We start from the raw sequence: 26,095 nt of genomic DNA on the forward strand, positions 1-26,095 counted from the left end.
ATGGTGGAGGGCGAACACGAACACGTAATGTAGGCTAACGACCCCAAAGTTGTATTATAATCTTTTGGAATTTAACGAACCGTTATATTTTTTACTTTTAGTACACGCATTGTAAATAGCTTCGTGGGGCTTCACTTAAAAGTCCTCCCTCCCTCTCCATCCCTCTCCATTTGTCCTCCAGATTCATTAATAAAGGTATGAGACATTTTTTCTCCTCGAATATTAATTACTTGACTCCATCGAGCGCTTATTTTTCTGAGAAATTATCTAATGTTTTTATTATCAAAATGTGAATCCAAAAACATCATGTCGTGAGAACCTACTTGAACTGAGAGGCAGAAATCACTCATAAAACTAAATTAGTCAAAGATGTATTAATTTCATTTTTACGCTGAGTACAAATACTAATGCATAACTTCAAAGTATCTATTTTCTTTTAAAGTTAGAAGAACAAAACAACAGCTAAGCTCAGCCCGATACATGTGGTAAGCAACTTGGCACTGGCCACGACTGTACTCTCACGGTGACAGTTTGCTAAAACAACACAAACTTAGCCAACAAACTAATCGAACTGTACGTTTGCTTACAGGAATAAATGCTGCCCAATTTATTAGTTCTTTCCGAAAAGAAAAAGGGTTTGTTTGTCCTCAATACATTTTCTTATCAAATAAAAAGGCACCAAACTAGTTGGGAATGCGGGAGCCAACCCCTGATAAAGATAGAAGAACACCGGATTTTATGGTCGTTTTCAATAATCTATTCATCTCTTGTCTTCCTTACCGGCGATAGAAAATCGACATAAATTTTATGGAGGTTACTATCAATTTTTATCTCTAGCCAGTTAAACGATTGATGCACGACGGTTTAAAACGATCGACCTAGTAAAAATATGAGAAGGAAGAGCTTTTATAAAACCAGTTTAGAAATGGTTTTATGAAGAATTTCGTATGGTATCTCGTATAATAAACATACAGCGGAACAATTTCAGTAATTTAACTACTTAGGCACAATTTGTGGACAAGTGCTCTGAAGGTCATAGTGAAATAATTAGGTAGGCTAGGGTGACAGCCGCCTCGCCGGCGCCCCTCATTGAGACCTCTCTTATGACCCGTGTCACATCGCCATCCTGCCATCATCGTCCTGTGCTCGTTTATCTTTTGTGTTTGCTTATTTCCAAAAGATTCGGACACACGTTATTGTACCCAAAAATGAAAATAAGGACTTTTTCTTTCAGTTATTTTTCCAGGTTTAAGTACAATCTGAAAATTGTTCTTTGAAAACGAAAATTAGGTTTCACATTCAACCTTATTTTTTACTTCCAACTAGACCTTAAACATGGTTATGAATATCATTTGTCATTATCAAGCTTCTCAAAAAGTCATGAATTTTAATGAAACAATTTTATCTACATAGGCCTCCATTTTTTAAAGTGTCTTATACCTAAATTGGTTTCTCCCTGAGAGATGGTCTAAGTGGAAGTAAATATTTTTATTTATTACAACATACGCCGTATTCTGTTCGACGTTCATTACAAAATTTAATAAATAAAATATCGAATTAAAACATATTCCTGTAGAATATACCTAGATGTTTGAAACCCTAATTTCATATCAGTTATTGTACAGGTAATGCTAAAATTCATTCAAGAGATTTCATCAAAACAAACCATTAAACAATAAAGAATGAATTAAAAATGCATTATTCGACTGCGACATTCAAAACTAAATGTTCCATTTAAATTCTTTACCTCCTGTTTCATAAAAGAAACAACCTCGCTATACAACTCGAAATGTCCTTACAAGTTAAAAACTGTTTTGTAATTCGCAACAAAATTAATCACAAGAAAAAACTTCTTTGCAAAGCTGGAAACAAACCGTTTGAGTTAAACGAAGCTTATATCCATGAAAACAGAATCAATTACAGTCGGAAGGAAAACGGTAAGAGATTGCAAACTGTTGGAATATCTATATGAGTTGGTTTGAATCGTGTGTAATGGATATGTCAGCAGTGGGGAACGCGGATATTAAACCTCCAGTTGCAAACAACATCGGCAATAAACCACTCTAGATATTTCCGTTAGCCAGTGACAGCAATATTCTCGATATATTGTACGAGGCGTGTGAGCCAACAATGCTTTTCTGCGTATGTTTATGATGGCATACAAACCCAGCCAAAAATTGCTATTTTATCTGTGAAGCAAACTATTAAAAATCTTTTTTTAAGTTTATGCATCGTTCCAAAAAAAATTCATAATAAATATTAGGCAATAAAATAAAAACAAATAGAAATTAAAAAATAAAGCTTTTATAAAAACCAAATAAAAAAACAAGCACGTTCCATTTCCATATTTTGAACTTGACAAAATTTAGATCATTGTCTTTGGTCGGCAAAAATAGAGAAATTAAAATTTTATCATCTGTGGTCGTTTGCCGCTTATTTCTGTAATCTAGCTCGCCGAATTCGATTTTAGTGTTTTGTCAACTAGAACACAGAGTATATGTATAAGCAAATCGTTTCATAAATAACAGTATTGTTATACTCGTTAAAATAAAATTATGATTTCTGAAATGCTCTAGTACCTAACAAAGTTTTGTAAAACGCACCAAACCGAAAGATTGTACTCCTAACAGTATAACTGACATTCCATGACCAACATTCTCACAAGAAAATTATTTGTTTTTATCCAACTTATACAAGCGAGTATTTAAACACAAGAAAGCCATAAATAGTTGGGAATAACAACATAAGTCCAACAGTCCTGACTCATAAAGTGTCTTACAAAATATGAATATGATTGTACCTACAAATACCTACTTATATTGTAGGGAACTCATTTTCCTTCTTTGTTGACGGTACGAAAACTATTCCGTGTCGGTTAGTTAGTTCCGAAACTTGTTTGGTATATAAAGCGGAAAATCTACTTTATTTTTTGACAAGATTTCTGCAGATTTGTTGGATATTCGTAATGTAAGCTTCTTAAGTTAAGAAATATATATTTTTATTTATATTAACAATTTCTAGATGCTGTGAAATCTCGTAATGTCTACTGGTTATGCCGAAAATGGAAAACCAATTAATACTTTCCGTGAGCTGTGTAATGTACAATTAGCCTGAGTCTGCTTACCCTTAGCGTTTAAAGTAATCGAAACGAGAACGAGTTCAGCGCTCTGATTGGTTAGTTTATTAGAGCCGGCCAATCAGATTGCTGAGCGCACTCTCGTTTCGATTACTTTAAGTGTAAAGCAAACTCATACTAAGGGTACTAACTATTGGAATGGGACCTCTTGCCCTGCAGTTTCACTTACAACCATTGAGCCAACGATCTTATTTGGAAGACAAATATATAGATAGGCAATCTGTACTTCAAAACCTGCAACTTGACTTATAAAATCAAGTCTATACTCCTACTTTTAAAAGCTGTTACATTGCATAATACTTTTGCGATAAATGTCATTCGATTGTAATGGATTCGTACTCACAAACGGGTGTCAAGTCACAATAAAACGCCAACGAATATTTGATATATATGGAGGACATCTCGATGGCCTCGTCGTGATGCTCGTTCGATATTCCTCTCGGTAGGAAGTTAGCTGGCTCATCAATCACCAACGCTCCACTCTCAAATTGCTTGATTTCCTTTCTCCTAAATTAGACATGAGCTACGCGTTTTAATCGACTTTTATGTTTTTTAATATGGAGTTAGTTTTATTTAAAACTGGTTTATAAAACTAATTTTGCATTAGTAGTAGTTTGCATGAATGTGGTGTAGAACAGAAGGGTTTCAAGATCGTACTAGGTTACGTTCGGTTTCTACCAACCCCCATTGGACAAAGGCTTTGTTATACAATGGCTTTGCTTTGTTGTATAATGGATATCTAACTCTTAAAAGACTTATAGGAAATACATTTATTCAAAGAGTAATAAGAACCAGAAACTTCTTGCTCTATAATATAACCACATAAAGGAACAGGGTCGTTACATGGAAATATCGAGTACCTTAGAACAATTGACATTTGTTTCCACACCATTGGTTTAACATTCACATCTTTAATAAACAAAAAGATAAATTATATACCAAGCAAAATATGTATAGCGAAGTTCGTAAACTCGGCGTTTAGAATTTGACGTAGATATTATTATCAACTTGTGTCGGCACAATGTCTTCGGGCTCCTCTCGTAATTTTCTTATCGCTTCGTTCGCAAATAATGCTTTCATGTTGATTATATTTGTTTATTCTATTGTGAAGTGTAACGTTGGGCGTACAGCGATACTATTATGTTCCTACAATTGTGTACCAATCACAAAATTACCGTAATCTATTCATTTGTTACAATAAATAAAACTTTTAATCTATTTCTCGCTTCGTTAACTTCCATTCACAAACAATCTATATTATTTAGCAAGAGATTGTTTACCGCTGCATAATCGGCATTGGCACCATTGAAACTGTTTTTTAAATTCAGCAAAGCGGTGTTAGTATTGAGCTCCCGTTGAAATGTTGCAATACTATTATACATGAGAATACTCCACTCGCTTCGATTTATTGAACGAGCACTTGTAGGTAGGTACATAAATGAAATGGATGCAGCTCGTCTACCGTCATAGCTGTTGTCGGTGTTTTGGACTCGTTGAATTCAATTCAGTTCAATGCATTTTTCAAACTTCGTTATTTATAACCATTTAAACCCACTATAAGTCTTAAATAAATAAACCGAGATCAACTTCACGTTACCACTACACATACTTAACGCCACCAAGGCAGTTAGAATATTTTTCCTCAACCATGAATTCTCATTATTTCATGAAAAAAACGAGCATGTGCTAAATCCAGCAGATTAGTTAGTGTCGTGTGGATGCTTACACAGATATTGACTCTGCGACCCACACAGCTGCCCCCACCCTACCAGGATAATGGTAATAAACGACGCCATTTATTTCTCTGATTATATCGCGAAGAACTCTCGGAAGCCTTCCCTTACTCCATGTAACACAATTTTTCCTCATTCTCTTAGTTTTATAAAAATAAACAACGGTCGGATATACTGCCCGTTTAAAAAGAAACTATCTGCAATTTAGCTCGTAATTTATTTGAAGCACCTCTTTAGCATCAATATTGTATGCGGAAACAAAACAAAAACTCGGAAGAAACGTAAATGTACCAGTTTTAATAGCCGAGGAACAAAGTTGTAGACTCGCCGTCTCGTAGCGCTACGCCGTAGTAGAGCTGCCAGGTTGCTACAAGCATCAACGAGGCGAACTTTCGGTATCCTGTCAATCATTATACCCAAGTTGAACTCGAGTTGAACTACTTTAGACAGCTGACAGCTTGGTAATGAGTTTGCGAGCTAAAACAAAAACTTAAATCACTACCAAGTAAATGTTTGGCTAAAACAAAAATTGTGTATACGTCGAAGTGTGTAATTAAGTAGGGCCACCAAGACACTTTAACAACGGCTCAACTTTACGCTCCGTTACTCAGCACTGTTAAAATAAACTTGCTTTATTTAACTTGGTAAAATCTGGCAACTTTGTTGTAACACTATTCTTTCATTATATGTTTCAAGTTTAATTAAAACATGGACATAATAAACATCGTTATAGTTGTTCAGGACAAATTGTTATTTGACTTGATGTAGGTACTATTATTCGTTATTAAACAATGTTAACTCAAATATAGGTAGGTGCTATATTACATTATATTTTTTGCTCAAGCAGTTGCAGAAGAGCGTACAATAACTACGGTAATAACTAACTGCTATTAAACATCCGTCCCAACACTTTTATTGCCTCCCAACTGACGCTGTTGTGTAGTGACCAATTTTGTGTAAGAAACGTGACACAATTTTTTTCTCTTTATATTTATGTACCTAATAGGGATGATGATGGGGTATGAAAATTAAAAATCTATTTAGTCCGTCAGTTAGGTAGTGAAAAAATATTAGACACGTATTTTTTTATTTATTTTGTCATATAAGATAACAATACTTAGATAAAACAAATCAAAGTTTAGAAGTGAAAGCAAATACGTCATTTCTACATATAAAATATACCTAGAAGTGACGTTATCTCATCAAATGACGATATTTCAAATCGATATATCTACAAAAGTATTCTTTTCCGTGATAAAATAAAAAATACGTGCTTAATATTTTAAAATAATCTACAAGACGGACATTAAAATAAAAAATAGTCATCTACCCTATTCATTTAAAGTCGACAAACTGATGCCCCTATTAATACCTATTGCTAATTTAATTCAATCATACCTAGTCTAATATTTGTTCAGGTAATTTATAATCGAGTCTCTATAGATATATCATTAGAAAAGTCTATGATAAAATATTTGAATAGGATAATTAAGTGGCTGAGTTACCTAATGACAAAGTAATTTGAGCGCTACGTGCAGAAGAATAATGTGATCGTCTTGGTTTTTAATTAAAGGGGCATGCTGCAAACGTTTTGTTGTCAAAGTTACGAGTACATTGTACGGTTTTACATAATAGAATCTTAACTTTGTGTTTTTTGTTAAAAAATATGGTAGAATACTTTCTTCTGGTCTTGTCAATTCTCCCTATCTATTTCCATCACGGTGGCCCGTATGTCTAACGAGACTAGCCCAATAGCCTCAACGAGATATTATAGTGTACAATTGTCTACCCAAACACAGATGCACTTTCTGTCCTCTGTTCCTTCACTTTCAAACCCGATGGAACGGCAAACTGATCGGAGAGAGGACGTTTCACTCAGGAAACTCCATTATCACTTTTTAGCTGGCACAGGAATCAAACCCGCGACACGTTGCACAGCAGCCGGTCACCTAACCACTGCGCTAACCATATCGTATCATATAAACTCACAACACAACAGACATTACTTACCAATTCATTTCCATATTACGTAACAGGCATTAAACTGGAATAGTTTCTTCATTTCTTATTCGATCTTTTATTATTCACATGAAGGGAAAAATAGTAAAAGCGTTTTAATGTCATGTGACGCACCTCACCTTTCATTTAAACGTGGAAGTTTCATCTGCATTGCAAATGATACCAACATCGATGCATCCCGCGCCGCATCGGGAAAATGTCGTAAGTGTCTTTACAGAGACCTCCATTAATAAGTGATATGTGTTTTATTTATAGTCTGACTTTTATGAAATGCCACGGGTTTATTACTGTTCCATGATGTTTTGTTAACCGACTTTCCCAAAAAGGAGGTTCTCAATTCGGTTGGTATGTTTTTTTTCTATGTATGTACGCAGATTACGTCGAGGTTTATATTGCTAGAGATTTCAAGCTTCTATTTTTTAGCTAAACGAAGATTTATTTTCAAAGGTTACTTAAATGACAAAACAGTAGATAAAAAACATACGCCTTGTATTTTTTATCAGAAAAAATTACATAAAATATAGTTCTATAAATATTTCTATTTTATCAATTTATAGAAAAACCTAGTAGACGTGTTTTTGAGTATCTACATCAAGATCTAATCTCAATCACGTTAGTCGACGTTATGATGGACGATAAAAAAATTACTTTAAAAACTACTTAGAGATAAGAACGAAATCTTAGAAAATTTAAGGACGTGTAATAAAAGTTGAGGTGGCGACGTCGATTCAGGCCAGAACTTACATTAACAAGAGTTACATTAGTTTATGAACTTATATTAAGTTCGTTACACGATTATTCGCACATGCTTGAACAATAATACGAAGTTTAGTAAGCCAATCACGTAACAATCCAAACTATTACACCAATAAATCAGTTTTACGGAAACTGGCTTTGTAGGTGATTTTTCTTAGAATAAATAGTGTGAATAAAGCGGAAAAATCGCGAACCCCAAATAGTTACGAGAATTCGCACATCGAGTGCGGATCAATCGTGCGAATACGGGCGTATAGTTCCGACTTCAAGAGTCAATCCAAACTTATTGGAATGATTCGTGCGTATCTAATGATACATACATATTTATGTACCTACATAAAACGTGTAGATATATTTGTTTAGGTATCGTTCTAAATTTATTGATATGATTTAATAGGAGGAAAATAGCAGTCACCTCCTCTTATACGGGTCTTATAACACAAATGGTGAAAAGTGGGTGTATATCGTATAGTTGTATTACACGCCGTAATATGCACCTCTGCCTACATCTTCAGGGATAAAAAGGCGTGACGTTATATGCGAAAATTAGCTATTTCATTTTGTCATTTACCTATTATCTTGTACCTGGCTTAAGCTAACATGAATAACATATAAAAATTAGGGTTATAAAATAAAACAAGACAAGTGTGGTACAGGTAGAGTGCATTTATTTAAACAATCCTACTACTCAAGTATGCATTGCAGAACAATGAAAACATTTAAAATAACTGAATTCTTAATTAAGTGTTAACATTTGTGAATGCTGCGTGATATGCATTCGGCCCTGGCGTGCAGCAGGCTCACTGCGTGCTCGCATCTTGCACCGAAGCAGTTGTAGAGTATTCTCCCACAATTTGGTCTGCTCCTCTACAGCACCTTGTCTAGAACTGATGGCTTGTTGCTCCTACAAATATCAATATCATGTACATCTTCACCAATACTTATGAATATAAATAGAATAACAATAGTAAGTTGTGTCAATCAGATAAAGAGATTTTTGTGAACGGAAAACAGATTTCTAAATCTGATTATACATCGATCAATGACAAGAAAGTCATAAGTGTTTTCCGGCCATTAAAAGACAAACAGTACCTACACACAACCCAAGATCAAAACATTGTATGCCTACCTCCTCTAACCGCTTTACAATTTGTTCCATGTCATCAACTTTTCTCTTCAGAGCCTCCATTTTGGAGGGCTTCCTAGGGGACTGCATTGAATTTTTCATTTCAAACGTTACGACTTCTTGTAAACTTTCCGCCTTTGTGATTCTTTGTCGTAAGTTTTTCCATTCATCCTCCTTGCTATTCAGCCGGTCAGTCAACTCCTTTACCTGATTCTTCAGAGGCTCCATTTGTGAGGTTATGTTGATGGATGTGGCTTCGTACACCCTTTTCTTTTGCTCGTACTGTTGTTGTACGGCTTGGAATTCTTCCTTTACAGGCTTTATGTTGTCAGCGAGAGGTTGAATCTCTTGCCGGACTTGCGACAATTTTTGTGCAGTTTGAGCGACGATCTAGATAGCAGTAAAAGATTTTACTTATTGAATTTCGTTTCATGTGTCAATAGCGTACTTATATACCATAATTAAATAGACTTTTATTACTACAGACAGAGTTATATTTTGATTTGGTAGTTTATTTAGATATATGAAAATTATTAATGTCACTGTAGGTAAATGAAACAGTATCTCGTCTCACCTGTGATAGATCATGTAAGGACTTTTTGGCTAAATCGGTAGATTTATCAAGACTCTTTTCCAATGTATCTTCATCTTCTATTTTCAGTTTCTTGTGATTTAGAAGCGCCATCTCAACAGTCGGATCAGCAGCATTTATAATATGTAATGTTCTGGTTAAGATGCCCGCCTCGACCTATGTCCCCAAACCAATTTAAATGACAACATTATAAACGGCAACAGTAAATAAAAAATAAGCTTCAGAATCAAATAAAATAGATAAGTAAGTATTTACCTTGAACGTAGAGAGATTGGCTCTTTGCCTTTTGTACACAGTGCTCTTTGTGCGTAAAGAATTAACGTATTTCTTTAATTCTTCGCCTCTGAGGACCGTATCTCCCAAGAGTTGTCGGACCTGAATAAATACGAAAACATTATTTGACTAGTTTTAGTAAATTGGTACACAAACATACGACTTAACAAAATAAAAACTGAACAAATAGAAACGGTAAATAGCATCACATTGTCTAAAAATATACCTAGACACAAACAATACAATAAATGATAAATCAGACAACAGCATTTTGTTCAATATCGATCTCAAAGGAAATAGCACATTATCTCAATGGAAACTCCCGCTTCTCGACGTAATGACCGATTATCTGAGATGGGGAAAATGTTTTATCTGATTGCCGCGTCGTATTCGAAACATTCCGACAACAGCCTTGGATTTCGATTAAATCCTGACCAACGATCACCGGCACCCTATCAAAACTGTGAAATACTATCCAATTTTCGCCAAAGGCCACGGATAACGTAAGAGGAAAATATATTGAGAAAATACATGCAATAAGTACAGATAAAGAAATGATATTTCGCTTCGGATTTTTCATGTTAAGGTTGCGTTACGTTACTCACATCTGAACCCATCATGATGAGGGTCAGGCTTACAGCTGAAATACATTCTAATGAGAAGTTTATATAACCTGCTTCTGACAACCCTTAGACATTTTCATTTCATTCTCAGAAGTACCTGCGACTGTAGATCAGCCAGCGTAGCTTCATGGTCCTTTAGGGTGGCAGCAAGCTCATGAACTTTGGTAGCACTAGCCTCCTTGTTGCGCCGTATGACCGCGGCCTGTTGTCTGAATGGAGCCAATTTGTCCTCTTGAGGCCCTGCCGTCGCTAATTTACGCTGGACTAGATGTTCCATTTCACTGTTAACTGCAGCTATCTAAAATTTATAAAATCAATGTCATATATACGTTGCGACGTGAAGAAAGGACAAACAAACACACTTTTCCATTTATAATATTAAGTTTTTCTTTTGTTTTAAAATCGTTGCCTCTTATTAAGATTTTCTCCTGTGTGCGTTTACAAACATACCAGTTACTCCGTGCGGGTATCGAACCCGCTATACGTTGCATGGCAGCCAGTTACCCAGTAACCGCACCTTATCTTTACTTTATTACCATATTAAGTAAGTATGGATACATAGAAATAAATGAATCATATCAACCATTAGGTTGAATATTAACTTGATAGATAAAATGTCGGTTTATAATACACCTAACTTGTAACAAACACGTTTTATATCAAGTCTCTCAATTTGTATTTTAATATAAGGCATTTTTGCGGTCTCGTGATGCCTTTGAAGTTTGATACGAACTCAACATTTAATTATGTGTAGAGATTTTGCTGCGTGTGTTTTTTAACCGTGAGGATAAACATTTGGTAATCAAATTTACCTTGTCCTGCACCGCTACCAAGTCGGAACGGGTTGGATGTTGTTCGGCGGCGATTTTCTGCATAATATTCAACTCCTTTTGGAGATTCGCTGTCTCTAATGGCAGCTTCTCCTTTACTAAATAATTGTTAAGCTGAAACACAAACATTCGATTCAACAGCGAGCTTCAGCACGGAAGAGCCACAGAAAACTGACGTGAAACAACACTTGCATTGTGTTTCGTTTTAAGAGTGAGGTTACCGGAGGACCAATCGTCCCAATCCCCGATTCCCCAACAACCCTTACATTCCGAACCCCCAAAAGGCCGGCAACGCACTTGTAACGCCTCTGATGTTTCAAGTGTCCATGGGCGGCGACGATTGCTTACCATCAGATGATCCGTCTGCTCGTTTACAGGCTTGTTCCATTAATAAGGTGGTTTTTAATTACATACCTACTGTTCATAAGAACAGAGACTAAATTACGATAACCGCCAATATCATACCTGAACTTCTTCTTGTAGACGTTTCATGACGTCATTTACAGTTTTCGGAGTGGCACTCTGACCATGAATGACGTTCAGATATCTTTTTAATTGATCAGACGCCATTTTTAACTGTGATTGCTGCGCATCGTACTGAAAGAGAATTGATTGAAAAATGGACTTGCGTATAAATGACTCAAATAGCAAGTTAGTTCTATTAATCCAAAATTCAATTTTTACCTGATTTTCAAGTTCTTTAGCCTTTTCTTGCTGAACTCTGAGCGCTCTACTAACATTCAAAAGCTCCTCTTTGTCATTTACATCCACTAGATTAACTTGTACGTTTTCTAATCTCTTTATCACTGTAATGTGAATTACAGAAACGGATTAAAAGTTAATCGATTACATTTATAACGAAAGTCACATCGAGTTGTAGATAAAGTACGTGGAGAGTGAAAGATTAGTTTTTTTAAACGTAGCGCCACATTAGTGTTTTCTTCTGTGTCATAGGTGCGTTTACAAACATACAAGTTCATATACAAATGACACCCAGAACCGAAACAACAATCTGCGGATCACACAAAGAGTTGTTCCGTGCGGAAATCGAACTCACGACACGTTGCACGGCAGCCAGTTACCCAGCCACCGCACCAACTGTGCAGTCATATTAATGTCTGTCTCACTATATTACTAAGTAATTTCTATTGGTGCTTAGTTTCTACGTCTTACCGATATCTCTCTCTAGCGCCATTTCCTTGATATCATTAATTATTTCCGCAGCATTCTCCTTCTGTAGCAGTCTAGTGCGTTTGTGGACTTCTTTAAACTCATCAATTAAATTCTGATAAAGATCAAGGAGATCCTGAACGGTGTTGTTCCTCGCTACGTCTGGAGGAATGTCCGGCAACTTTAAATATCTAGAAAATACCAATTCTTACCGTTATTGTCGGTTAAGAATTATGATCGTATCTAAATAAAACATAGTTATATTAGCAAGATAATGATTCTACTATGAAAAAGAAATTACGCAACGTCACGCCTTTTATCCCCGAAGAGGTAGGCAGAGGCGCACACTTCACCACTTGTGTTATAATTTCCATGTAGGTAATAGGAAGTGAGCTTATTGTCATATACTCGGCACAATTCCAGACTCCATGCTACTATACTAAGATATTCTCGAAAACCGAAAAAAGCTCAGTAATACTTTGCCCGACCCGGGAATCGAACCCGAGACCTCCTTGTCCGGTAGTCGCACTTGCGACCACTCGACCAACGAGGCAGGCAGAAAAAGAAATTGTACCTATAATTACGTATAGTAGACTAAGTAGAGTACACTTGAGATTTAATTAAATGAATCCTTTCAATTACAACACAATAAAAGGAGGAATATCGATAGCTTTCACATACAAACTATCGTTATGTGTTAGGAAGAGAACTTTCATACATTGTACGTTCCAGTCACGTACCTATTACCTAACTCGGTCGTACCAATTCCAGTTAATCTATAACTGCTGTACCTAATTCGTTTTGCCGAATATACCCGAACAGCTATCGGTAAATGAAAGCTAAGAGAAAGTTAGCCAACCATTCAATATAACAAGGTAGCTTCATATGTTAGGTATATTGGGCGATATCCAGCCCATGTATTGTTTTACAAACATTTACTTAGTTGGAGACGCAATCGATTAATAGGTATTAGGTGCGTAGGTACTTACCTACATTATATAAGTATAAGCTGTTACCAATGTAGCGTTTAGAAAGTAATAACGTTTGATGTTAGAATAAAATTAATTTAGGTTTTGTTACTTTTTTTCTCTATATTAATTTTTAGGGACTTTTACACGAACGTGTATGCCAGTCCTATCATCTTCTCTCTTATCCTTCCTGACGATATATCTCCAGATCGCACGCACTGATTTCCACGGCTTTGCATTCGTTAGAAAGGTCTTGGGCTTCGTCAGGAAAAATTCAAGAGAAAAGCAGGCACACAAGACAAAAAAATCATTGGTGTCGAAACGGAGTTCGCCGGGCTTGCAAGTACCTTATACTAATACAAACATAATCTAACTAAAACGTAACCTAGCGAACATAAATACTTTGGAGATTCCGAATTACCTAGGTGTAGATAAAAGATGATGAAATGCATGCAATACATTTACAGGTTGTGTTACTTACTTTGCAAGATACGCGGTGTTTTTGACCTGGTCCCGGTTAGTCAAGAGCCAGTGCAGCACATGATGTATAGTCCTCGCGTCGCCAGCTAACAGCTGAGCTCTAAACCGCGTCGGCTCCACTCCTCCTGGCGGACGGTACTTCACGCTGCCCAACATCTCTAGCAGTCGAAGCGATACCGTTTCCGAGTCATCTTCATTCACGTCTAGCTATAAGGTCAAATAGGACGATAATAAATTACACGTTAGGGCTCGATCGGCTCCTAAGCTGTGGACTACCTAGCAGTAAGAGTCTGACACTCCCTCTCGATTCGCCCAAGGCGGGAGAAGTCATTGGATGATTTTCCTCCCGTAAAAAAGGGGTCGATCGGTACGGAGAGCGACCTATCTATCAATTCTTACTTAGGGTGTCTAGATAGTGTAGATACCGGAATGACTGAGAAATATTTTTGTCCTTGCAGATGTTATGATCTGCTATGCTATTTATAAATGGTGAACTTGATGTTTGTTAACGCACCCATGACACAGATGAAAATGCAATGTCTTTTAATGAAAACAGGTTAAAAAAGATATCTCGATGTCTATAGCACTTAATATCCAACAGCAAAGAGAAAATAACTTCTATCTGCCGCTCTTAAAAAATCGTTCCCACATTTCACTAACAAAAGCTTAAATTGAAATAAATAAGAATAGTTTTATAAAACGGTCCGAAAGATACGATTTACTAGATATTAGATAGATATAAATAAAAACCTTTTCTCCAGCATTGAAATTCACGAGTAGATCCACTAGCAACTGCAAAAGTTGTTTCTCGTTCAAAGCATCGAATTTTATCAGATCATAGTTTCTCCCCAAGGTCGCATTTATTTCTTTCACAATATACTTCATTTGCTCCGACATTTTGCACAATGTTAGCAGAGATTCACTTTAAATAACCACAGAAATAAAGAATGCAAAATTCAAGAGGATTACTGCTACGTAGTCCAGTTTCGTTGACATCAGGCGTTGCCATGGAAACCCTGTAGGTATGACACATGTACGACAGCATGCTTTTTTTGTTGACTGCCTATCGTTATGAAATAGGTTGCATTATCATCATCATATCAGCCATTAACGTCCAGTGCTGAGCATTGGCCTCCCCCAATGTGGTAGTCAGTCAGATAGGCCGATATGTTGCATGCATTCGTCAAATGACGTGCTACGTTCGTTTACAGTAGGCACATGGCTCTCACTCAATATTAAATTTTAGTTTTTGTTGCAAATTCGTAACCAAAGAGTAAAATAACCGAAAACATTTTTTGTTTTGGTTATTTTTATTTTACTGATTTGAAATAATCAAGAAGAGTTAAAGAAATCGAGTAGGTAGGTAGGAACAATTACATATTTCTTCAATTTAATGGTGAGCCTCTCGTACTGCCTATATAAGGAATGGAGATCGGACTCTAGCTCTGAGATCGCACTTGCGACCAGCTAGAAGTTCTCACCATAACGCTTTAGGTTATAACGTTTTCAGTTCCAATTTTTTTCTCAAGTGAATATAGAAAAAACCCCAATCGAGACAAATCATAGGTTTCTTGTACTTGTACTTGCGAACACTAGACCAAAATACATAGTATCAAATAGACTGTGCTTGCCATCTATCGGAATAAATGCAGACTACCATCGGTTTCAGTATACTTTCCCATTTTCCGACGATATCGTCTTGCACAAATTGTACAGCTGGTTTATCTAACCATATGCTAGATGACGCTGATATCAAATTAGACTAGTAATTATCCTCCATGTATCAAATCATTTTCGCGGTTTTTTGATAAGCATTTAACATGGTATCAATAGGTAGGTATCATTAGATACCTAGGTACTTCTGTTTTTATAAGCGTGATAAGTTGTCGAGGATGTAGGATATTACTTATCACATCACATTTTATAATAATACAGTGTACGAATTACTGGTCGTTAGCAGGGCCAGTCATGTACGCTGCCACACAAAGAATACTACTTGGATTAAACATCAAAATATAAATAAAACACATTTTCATTCAATAAATTATATTATATCTCTTTACAATTCAATCATTTTCCTTTTTTCATTATCGTCAAAATATCAACAATTCTCCTTAGACTACGTACAGTTTGTGCCTATCTCACTGTAGTAATATTGTAATCTCAGATATTTACCAGACACTCTTAACGATCATACATTCAATCACCTCACAGCCCTTTCACATGTTACTGTTTCTTTACATGTAATGATTCTTGTTGTATTATGAACATAACAGTGAAACCCTGGCCCAAAGTATGAATGAACAAACACAATGAAAACAGTACTTCACTGGCTGAAAACAAATATCTAGCACCAATTTCAATAACCTAACATTAACTGTGAAATGAAGTATCAACTGATTGCTATTACGAAATAAATGAAAGGGAATACTTACACGTATTCATTGAATTAACAAATTTAAAAAAGAATTCAGTACTACTTATCCTATGGCATGCACCATTATTTTACTCAGACCCTATGTTATTAACAATTTACACATGAAAGAATTGCTGATTAAACGAATCAATTTCGACTTTCGACAGTATTTAATGCCAATACATACCAATACAATGGTAAAAAACGGATTTAATAAGAAAATTATGATGACGATCTTCTATTCATTATGAATTACACTAAATCGGATTCATTAACATAAATATTTTGTACTCTTCTAAGTTAATGGAAATTCAATTATTTACAATCACATACAAAATTTATAACTAGAGAAATAGTAATAATCATAAAGCATGAAAATACTACGCAATGAGATGAGATTTGGGAATATGTAAATTATTACTTATAAAGCACCTACAAAACCTAGTGTTAAGTCTCACTATTTACCTATCCTAAGAAATGTTACAACCCTTAAATAATTATAATATAATACTACAGACTTCTGTTTCAGGATTGTTTGGTTCATATAACTACAAATAAACCAAATTAATAGCATCAATTAAGTATAAAACATTTAAGTTACAAACGATTAATAATTCGTGTGATGATGAGTCGTTTCGTTTGGATGTTCAATCAAATCTCATTTATCCTTAATTCTCTGAATCAAATGCAAACTACGCCTACTCCCAGTAGAAAATGCCAAAAGGACGAACATAATCTAATGAACTCACCAAATTACGCACACATTCATACAGGAAGCTACATGCTTACGTAAAATATTTATGCGCATAATAAGGCGCCTAAACTTTTAAAGATGTTATTATGGGAGATGACTATGACGCACCTACATTATTATAAATGCACTCGAGCCTACCTCGACTCAACAAAATAATTCCAAAATACACACGTCAAAACGTAAAAAAAAAAACAATCTAAAAAAAATTTACATTTTAGAAAACAAAATCAAAGGACGGTGAAAAGCTAATTAACGAGTTCTCCTGTTTATGAGGACGCACCGTCGCTCACGGATAAATGAAGATGGACTCGTCTAGAGAAGACCTCCTTTCCGACCGAACAGTAGGCTCAACGTGCCCAGCGCCGACGACTGAGATGAGTGTGCCGGCGCCGTCGGCGTTGGCGCCGGCACACTCGACCCCACCGTGCCCAGGTCCGAGCGGGGCCGCGGCGCACGGGCTCGGGGCGCTCGTCTCAAGCAACCCGGTGCGCCTGCTGTACTTGCTGTGTCCAGGGCGCCAGACCCAGGGTGGGCCGGCACTCCCATCGGTGGCTCCACGGGCTCTCCCAGACGTCTCTCCGACGCCGGCGCGGCCGGTGAGCGTAAGGTACGTTTGAGGCACGTGAGCTGTTCCATGGGGCTCCGATGCATGAGCCCAGTGTAGAGAGACCCGGGCGTCTGCAGGGCGATGGGTGCGGGCGAGCCGTCACCGCCGGGCGACGCCAGATGCCGCCGCCGCAGGATGGACGTGCCGGAGGCGATGAGAGCATGCAAGGAAGGCGGCGCGTCCCCGGGGCGCGGCGAGGCGGGCGGCGTGGAGTCGGGCGAGCCCAGCAGCGGGCTGTTGGCGGGCGTGGCCGTGGGCGTGTAGTGCGCGCGCGAGGGCGGCAGGCAGACGGAGTCGCGGCGCGAGTGCACGGGCGAGCCGCCGGCGGAGGAGCGGCGCGACGTGCGGCGCGAGCTCCACGCGCTGCCCAGCACGCTGCTGGCCAGGCTGCTCAGCCCGCTGCTGCACACGCTGCTGGCGCTGCTGCCCGCCAGGCTGCCGTCGTTCGGGTGCATCACCGTGCTGCCACCATACACGAGGTTATTACTCATATTATCATCAATACAAAAACTTCAATTCAATTAATTTGACTGCAATTTACCTGTTGACGAATGTATAAATGTGACTAGAATGTGGTAGGCGTGGCATGTCGTCGTCTTCCTCGACGTCTGACAGTCTGTAGAGCCGTGTTCCGAGCCCTGTCGACCTAGAGCCGCGGACACCGACGCCCTCTTGTTCTTCTAACAGACCTGAAATACGAACGTCGATTTTAAGACAAAGACAATATATTATGAAATTGAATAACTAGAATTTATGTGATAACGTGTAATATACCTGACATTGAAGGCTTGGCTAGTTGAGCCCAAGTATGTAAGGTGAGAGAGCCTTCCATTGGTTTAACAATCTGCAACTTGTGTGGCGGACGAAACCGCGCCATGCCACCTGCACCGGCACCCCATACAGCACTCTCTTCGCTCGAGTCACGCTCTACAACGATATAAATTATGAAATACCAACTGATAAAGAAACACTTCAAACAAAGAAATATCGCACTAAACAATCAAACTCATCGATTGTGTAAATAAACATATTTATCGAAGGGTAATAACAATAAAGTTATAATTATCATTAGCACTTTTGTAAGAGCTAAATAAACAGTTATAAAACAAGTTTGTAGTGTAAATATTTTGTCCGGTTTGCAGGTAGGTATGGGAAGTAATGTGGTACCGTACCGGTGTACCGGCGCGTGCGCAGGACATGGCTGGCGGTGAGCGAGGCGCGGCGCGAGTTGATCTCCTGCGGCGTGAGGCGACGCAGCGCCGCCGCTAGCTCCGCCGCGCCCGGCGCGCCCGGCACGCCTACGCCTGGACCTCCGCTGTGTACAAACATTGTGTAAAATTAATATACCTGTTAAGTACTTCGTAACATATCTAATCGAACGTAATAGTTACTTTACAGTTGATTAAAGCAAATATAATATTATGTTTTTTTTTTTAAACGTTTCCCCACATTAGGATTTTCTCCTGTGTCGTGGGTGCGTTTACAAACATACAACTTCACATACACATGACACCCAGACCCGGAACAACAATTTGTGGATCACACAAAGAGATGTTCTGTGCGGGAATCGAACCCGCGACACGTTGCACGGCAGCCAGTTGCCAAGCACTAACATGTTTCACATGTACACCACTTTTCTGTTACTTTTCCTGTCATTAGTTGATGTAATCATTACACATTTTTCACCAATTCACCGAGGCATTGAATCTTATATACATTTGTGATACAATAAATTTGATCAAATAAAAAGGTACTTACGGATACAAGTCGTCCGAGTCGGTATCGGAAGTGTCATCGAGGAAGGAGTCGCTGGAAGGTTTGACGGGCGCGCGCATGAAGGCCGCGCCGGCCGACGGGCCGTCCGCCACGTCGGAGCCGGGCAGCGACGGCCCGGACTGGGTCGACCATCGCGATGCACACTGCACGGTCTCAAACACTTTGTGCATGCTTGATCTACAACAAAGAAGGAATTATAATTAAAATCTGTATTTAAGTCAAAAAATATACCGAATAATTAATTATTAACAAGTGTATGGTCAGAGTTAAGACTATAATTTTATTGTAACTGTCGTGAGACATACTAAATTAATTATTATGTTATCGGCTTACTCACGTAACTGTTTGACGAGGAACTCGACTAGTTTCGAGCCATGCTAGAGGCTCATATTCATGAGCAGCATTCGCAGAATGCGTAAACAGTTACGTGAGTAAGCCGATAACATAATTTAGAGTTAAGACTGTTTAAAGAAAAAGTTTTATAACATTCAGATTACAATATTTGTACACTTTAATTATTATTTAACAGAGAATGCAGGTGATATGTAAAGTAGGCTATTAGTGTATCACTATCTCTACCACACATTTTAAGAGAAAGATGGCGATGAAAAACTAGGTTATCTGGGTGATTGAAGAGATAAAAGTACATATAATTAGAATGTTTATCTCTGTTAAATATCCCTGAATTAACGAATTAGGACACTATTTGTTATTGTTATACATTTTTTTAGTCCTAGGTAAGGTCATCTTTTAAACCACAATATCTACGATATCTGGGGATTTAGGGATTAAACAATAACTCCCAGGTATGATACAAGTCCCATTATAATAGGAGTACTGTCAAACACGGTTATGCCTGGATAATTTAGGTTCCGTGAACTACAGTCACCCATAAACATCATGACCATTTGTATACATCATGACGATTAAATAAACCTAGCTCCACATATTATGTGGAGATGAATATCTTATACACATATTATGATGAGGATCTTATTAAGATCAGTACAAAAATAGAATAAAGAACTTACTGTGCGAGAGGATCGCCGATGCCAGAATCAAGGCTGAGCTCGGAGTAGATGGAGGAGTGCATCTCCCGGTGTAGACTGGGCGGCGCGAGCCCGGCGGCGGCGGCGACGCTGGGCATGAGCCCGCGGACCGCCTCGCCGCGCCGCCGCAGCGCGCGCAGCTGCTCCTGCGCCTCCGACAGGTGCGCCGCCACCTCCATGTAGCGCTCCTGTATTCGGACGTAGATGCTTTGTTAGTTACCAAGCTGGGGTAAAAATAACGAGTCATAGGTACTACTACAGAAAGTACCGTAACATAATGGGGTGAATAGGAATCAAGAGGTGAACAGCGACAAAAGAGATATGTATGTTTGCGGAAAGAAATCTCTGTACCTATCACTATTAAGCGGTCGATTGCACTACGTTTTAACGTAATGTCATAATTATGTGCTGTGATATATTATGCAGGAATTGGGTTATAAAGAGAAACCTATAATCCATGTGGACAAAGCCATAAGTGTAACATAAACTAACATAAAATTCTCTATAAATACCCCATTTAATTTTGCAATAGAATTCACTATTTAAGAGACGTTATACTTGTAAAAAGATACATGAAAGTCCAAAATAATATCACTTTCAAAGTACCTACCACCTACTGATCTACTTAGTACTTATAAGATTGTCATCATTATACATAATCAAAACAAACAAGTAAATAATCAGTGGCCGCAATTACCTTCGTGTCGGCGAGCTCGGCGGCGAGAGCATTTTGATTCTCTTTTGTTATTTCTAATATCCGTAACGTGTGCTCGTGCTCGGCATTTAACTGTGGACAACAGACGTAAAAACCGTTAGTAAAAAATATCGTATTTATCGTGATGCCTTTTTATCCCCGAAGTCGTAGGCAGATGCACATTACGGCACGTAATGCCACTGTACAATGTACTCAGTTTTCACCATTTGTATTATAAGTCCTATGTAATAGGGGGTGAGCCTATTGCCATATACGGGACATTGCTCCAGACTCCATGCTACTCTATAAAATTTTCGAAAATCCGAAAACCGCCCAGCTGTACTTTGCTCGGCCCGGGAATCAAACCAAAGATCCCTTGCCCGGCAGTCACACTTGCGACCACTCGACCAACGAGGCAGTCAAAAAAAAATACTTAGCACGTTTAATAATATCAACCTACATTTAATGTATAAAAAGGTTCATCGCTTAAGAAGCCTAACTTTGTTCTAGTCTAGATAATCGGATATTTTACAGTCTAGAGCTTCACATTTCACGTAATCCAATTTGCCGGTTTAGGCACGTTCCATTCTACTGTTATCGATAATTTCAGCAATAGCAATTCACGTTTTATCATAGATATCGGTATTTTAAATAATTATTAAAGTATTTAGCCAATAACGAGATTAAGATAATGATATGTTTTGAAAACGTGAGTCGTATAAGGTACTTATTACGTATTAACACATTCCTCTATTTGTCTATTTAATTAAACAGTTATTCATTTGAATAGGTTTTATTTTCTGTAGTGATTCATAAAGTTATTATAAGCACTAGTGTTTTCATTTTCAAGGAAAACGCAGGTAACTTTATTCTACATGCGAGTGGTCGGCACACGGTGTAAATGTTTTGTTTTTTTTTTTCAAACAGGGTTACTGACATGCGTTCAACGTCGGTATGGTACAACGAAACATTTGGCAAACATTATAACTGTCCCATACGCCTGATGTACCCAAAAAACAAGGAAAACTGCATTTAAAAAATAATGACTTTTATGGACATATTTGCCTTCGTTTAAGTTTACCATCTGGCATGACACATATGAGGAAATATCGACTTTAAATACACAATACACATTAAACACACCTGTTGATAATTCCTTTCGCTGACGATGAGCCTTGCATTGATATTGTCAAGTTGTTGCTGAAGGTCTGCCGAACGCTGCCGTTCCTCCACCAACTCTGACCCCAATGCGCTCGCCTCCGAATTCGCACTGGCTGGAAATTTACCAAAACTTATAAATAGGTGTTGCATAAACACTTCATACTGAAATTCCTGAACCATACTCGAGATTGCTATAAAACTACACGATTGAAACATATATAGCTAAAACAGTAACGTCAAATAAAGATGAGTAATGGTGTACTGTACTATAAAACTGGCAGCCTTGGAACTAAAACACGTGGAAGAAAGAACAAATAGTAAACAGGTATGTGATACTTGGAAATCATAGTATTCAAGATTTAATGTCAATATTATACTATTGTTAACCACCAATGTAGGTACATACCTACTACAATGAATAATGTTGAAATTGATAGAAGTGCTAAATTAGTCATGTATTACCTATGTTGTTTTCTACCTAAACATTTTCTGAACCATTTAAACTGCGATCTGCCAAGAGCGGAGATTAGTGCAAACTTCCCTTAGGTAGAGCGTGATGTTGATGTGTATGATCTTCCAATTACTATCTTCTCACGTCGATTAGAGGCATGTTGAAACAAGTATGGTCTGACAGGGTGCAAACCTTAAGAGAAAACACGCTGCTAGGCCACCTTGAGTCACCAAGCTCATATAATTCAATTCTTCAACAATACTTCTTTATTCTTCGCTTTTTATTCAGCTTCCGGAACAAGGAAATGTGTACCTGTTTTCTAAAACTTATAATGCAGCAACATTACATTGATATACAATCATTTACTTCTATAAAAAGATACTAAGAATACAGTTTTTAAAAGTTTTTTGTTGTTGTTGTATTATCATATCAATGTTGTTGCATTTTAAGTTCTTAAATTAATCTATTTAAAGCTATATTGATAACATCATGTAATGTGAACTAAATAAGACAATTTTCAGAAGACTTTCTCTACACAAAGTGAATACTAGTCAAACATTGAAATACATGTACAATAATAGTAATTTAATATTATAATAAACTCTAACGACATACAAACGCAAAGATTTGAAAATGACTTCCGGCACTAGCGTACTATGTAAGTTGTTATTCCAGTTTGTCAATGTCACCATTTGCGAAAAAAAACTTAAGAACAATCATAGAGGCTTGATTCTAAAACTAACGTAAGCGATTTTAAATAAACGTTTACTCAAATAACAAGAGACAAGATGAGTTAATAGTTCTATTTGTCCGTATTTGCGTAGTTTAATGTTTATAGTTCCATGGTAACATAAAACTGTAAAAGTAATTATGTAAAATCCTAGAATTTTCCACTTAAACCCAAGACTAAACTAGTTATAACGGTAAAGTCCACTGTGAAGATATTATTAAGTGTAACAAAATAAGTAAGTATGAAGTAAGTGCAATGCAACGTCAAGCCTTTTATCCCCAAAGGGGTAGGCAGAGGTGCACATTACAGCACGCTATACAATGTACACCTACTTTTCACCATTTGTGTTATATAAGTCCCATGTAATAGGGGGTGAGCCTATTGCCATATACTAGGCACAATTCCAGACTCCGTGCTGCTACTGCAAAAAATTAAAGAAAACCGAAAAAAGCCCAATAGTACTTTGCCCGACCCGGAAATCGCATATCGGCAGTATGCAGTAAGTATTTTTGAAATTTGACATTGGATAAGACCTAGGAAATTCTCGGTAAGGATAAATTGATTAAATATGTAAAGGGATAAGTCATTTCTGTTTATTAATATTTATCACGAATTTCAGATTATTTTTAGGGTATTTACCGTGTGAAAGTATGTAATAAATATCAAGATTAATGAAGATTAAAAGAACAATTTAAGACTTTGTACTTAAACATATCATAATTAATGAGTAAATAGTGACTCGTCCATTAGTACACCATGCTTCTATGCCACATATTATAAGAAGTAATGTAGTACATAATAATTATGTACAATATAATTACTAACAACATTGCTGACCTCATTACCGTCTGCGATATGAATATCATTATCTAAGATAAGACTTATAATTGTCACATTATCATATTGTCTCAAAATCCATTAGAACACTTAATGTCTCAAAACATAAAATAATAATTTATTCAATATCAGGTATAGGGTGCCTATAAAACAAAGAAGGTTTAAGTAGAATGTCTAATATGTTTATCAATCATCTAGAATCTAGATAGTCTAAATTATAGTGTGTTAAAGTGGGCCGCAAATCCCCTTGTAGGTCGTTCGTTTGACTGATAACGTTAATCAACGACCTTCTAACAACTAGACGAAACAAAACAATCGTACAGAGTACGCAATTTGCTTAGTGCGCCACGACAGTACCGTCTACCAAGACACTGAGATAAATAAGTATTACATAAAGCAATATCATCATCTTCATAGCTTGCGACATAACTCAATATCATTGATTGGATATAAGCGCTATTATCGTTAAGAAAACTAGCCGGGGTTCAATAGTATACACAATTGTGTTGACATGTCGTAGATGTGGAAATATTACACTTATATTCTTAGCATACTACACACACACGCACAGACTGTATAAATAACCTAAGTGATCGACCTTTGTAGAGATAAGTATTGCGCACCTGGTAGATATCGGAAGGGAATTTAAGCAAATATTCATAACTTCGATTTGAAAACGTTTCTCGTCTTTTTATAAAACTCTGAAGTTCTGCTATTAAGCTACATTGGCACAAATAAAAGAACACAAAGTTATGAAATACCGCAAATGTCAATTTCACCGACATGGCATTTAAAGACAGCTATTATGTATTAACGAACGGTAGAAGAACGTCGTGAGAATAATCTTAACATACGGAATCGTTGGTACTGGGAACATGTAGTAGGAAGTGAAGTTTCATTTAACAAAGATAATTATACCATGGTTATGGTTGGCGATACTTAATACATAACATACTAACAATACTTTACAACCAGATAAACAAAAATAATCTTGTTTAAATTACACATTATTAAGACACACACACACCTTAGAACTTGAAGCTTCTAGAAAAATAGCCAATTTTGTCAATGATAAAGAAATACGTGAACCAATCGACATTAGACACGGCATACCATATCATTACTTAAGATTTGATAACATTCCAAAGCTTAGTCAAGAGTTCAGAGTTAATTTCTACATTATATATACCTATAGATATAAATTTCTTATAATGTAATCTTTCAAATACTGCCTGTTGATTAATCACAAATAGAGAGGCAGCTAGAATATGGTCTAGTTCCGTCAGTTAAACAAATGGAACAGATGCAAGTCAAATCAAACGAATACACAATACTTAAAATAAGCTTGTCATAAGTTTAGACATAAATAAATGTCAAGTGTCTGTCACACACATCGACCACCACCTACGCATTCAATTAGATTAGACTAGTATTCATGTCAATTGGCTCACAGTACAGGTAAGTGGACGAAAAGGAAACCAATCTAGATTTCTTTAGTATCTAATGTCTGAAGTGTAATAGACGTTAAGAAGGTCATGTTATGAGGAAGTTTGTGTAGTAAATAAGTGCTGTGTCTGTACTTACAGAGCTGGTGGGCGATGTCCCTAAGCAGCTGTCGTTCGGCCAGCTCGGCGGTGTCGGCGCCGGCGGCGAGGCGCGCGGCCTCCTCGCGCAGCGCTCGGTTCTCCCGCTCGAGTGCGCCGGTCCGCTTCCGCAGCAGGGCCGCGTTAGCAGCCTCCTGCTCCTCGGGGGATGAGCACTCCTCTGTGTCATTGGTCAAAACCTGCACATATCAACATTTCCTCTTAAATTATTTCATCCTCATCAACTGAAAGGCGTCTACTGCTTAATGAAAGGACCTAACCCGGAAGGAAATGATTGGGGACTGTAGCAAAGTGACAAAAGATGTCGCGC

The 26,095-nt window shown here is 37.4% G+C and overlaps 2 protein-coding genes across 15 annotated transcripts in view; both read right to left on the minus strand.

Moving 5' to 3' along the window:
* Positions 1 to 8,290: 8,290 nt before the first annotated feature.
* LOC118266981 (intraflagellar transport protein 81 homolog) lies at positions 8,291 to 14,696 on the minus strand. The gene is made up of 11 exons (XM_035580677.2): positions 14,457 to 14,696; positions 13,708 to 13,913; positions 12,262 to 12,449; positions 11,773 to 11,894; positions 11,554 to 11,685; positions 11,071 to 11,202; positions 10,356 to 10,556; positions 9,618 to 9,737; positions 9,345 to 9,518; positions 8,774 to 9,160; positions 8,291 to 8,548 (listed from the first exon to the last, which is right to left on the minus strand). Exons 1-11 carry the CDS (start codon positions 14,601 to 14,603, stop codon positions 8,381 to 8,383), a joined length of 1,977 nt encoding a protein of 658 aa, XP_035436570.2. The 5' UTR covers positions 14,604 to 14,696; the 3' UTR covers positions 8,291 to 8,380.
* Positions 14,697 to 15,735: 1,039 nt separating this feature from the next.
* LOC118267099 (trafficking kinesin-binding protein milt) overlaps positions 15,736 to 26,095 on the minus strand; it is a 37,118-nt gene continuing 26,758 nt past the window's right edge. For all 14 annotated transcript variants that reach the window (XM_050703199.1, XM_050703198.1, XM_035580877.2 and 11 more), the window contains 9 exons: positions 25,766 to 25,964; positions 22,146 to 22,276; positions 21,006 to 21,095; positions 20,291 to 20,496; positions 19,242 to 19,436; positions 18,656 to 18,798; positions 18,258 to 18,410; positions 18,025 to 18,172; positions 15,736 to 17,945 (listed from right to left, as the gene is read on the minus strand). In XM_050703199.1, the coding sequence (XP_050559156.1) occupies positions 17,189 to 17,945; positions 18,025 to 18,172; positions 18,258 to 18,410; positions 18,656 to 18,798; positions 19,242 to 19,436; positions 20,291 to 20,496; positions 21,006 to 21,095; positions 22,146 to 22,276; positions 25,766 to 25,964 (2,022 nt within the window). In that variant the 3' untranslated portion in view covers positions 15,736 to 17,188. The remainder of the gene's footprint in view (positions 17,946 to 18,024; positions 18,173 to 18,257; positions 18,411 to 18,655; positions 18,799 to 19,241; positions 19,437 to 20,290; positions 20,497 to 21,005; positions 21,096 to 22,145; positions 22,277 to 25,765; positions 25,965 to 26,095) is intronic.

The sequence above is a fragment of the Spodoptera frugiperda genome, chromosome 23 (genome assembly GCF_023101765.2).
Source record: "Spodoptera frugiperda isolate SF20-4 chromosome 23, AGI-APGP_CSIRO_Sfru_2.0, whole genome shotgun sequence".
NCBI classification, from domain to species: domain Eukaryota; kingdom Metazoa; phylum Arthropoda; class Insecta; order Lepidoptera; family Noctuidae; genus Spodoptera; species Spodoptera frugiperda.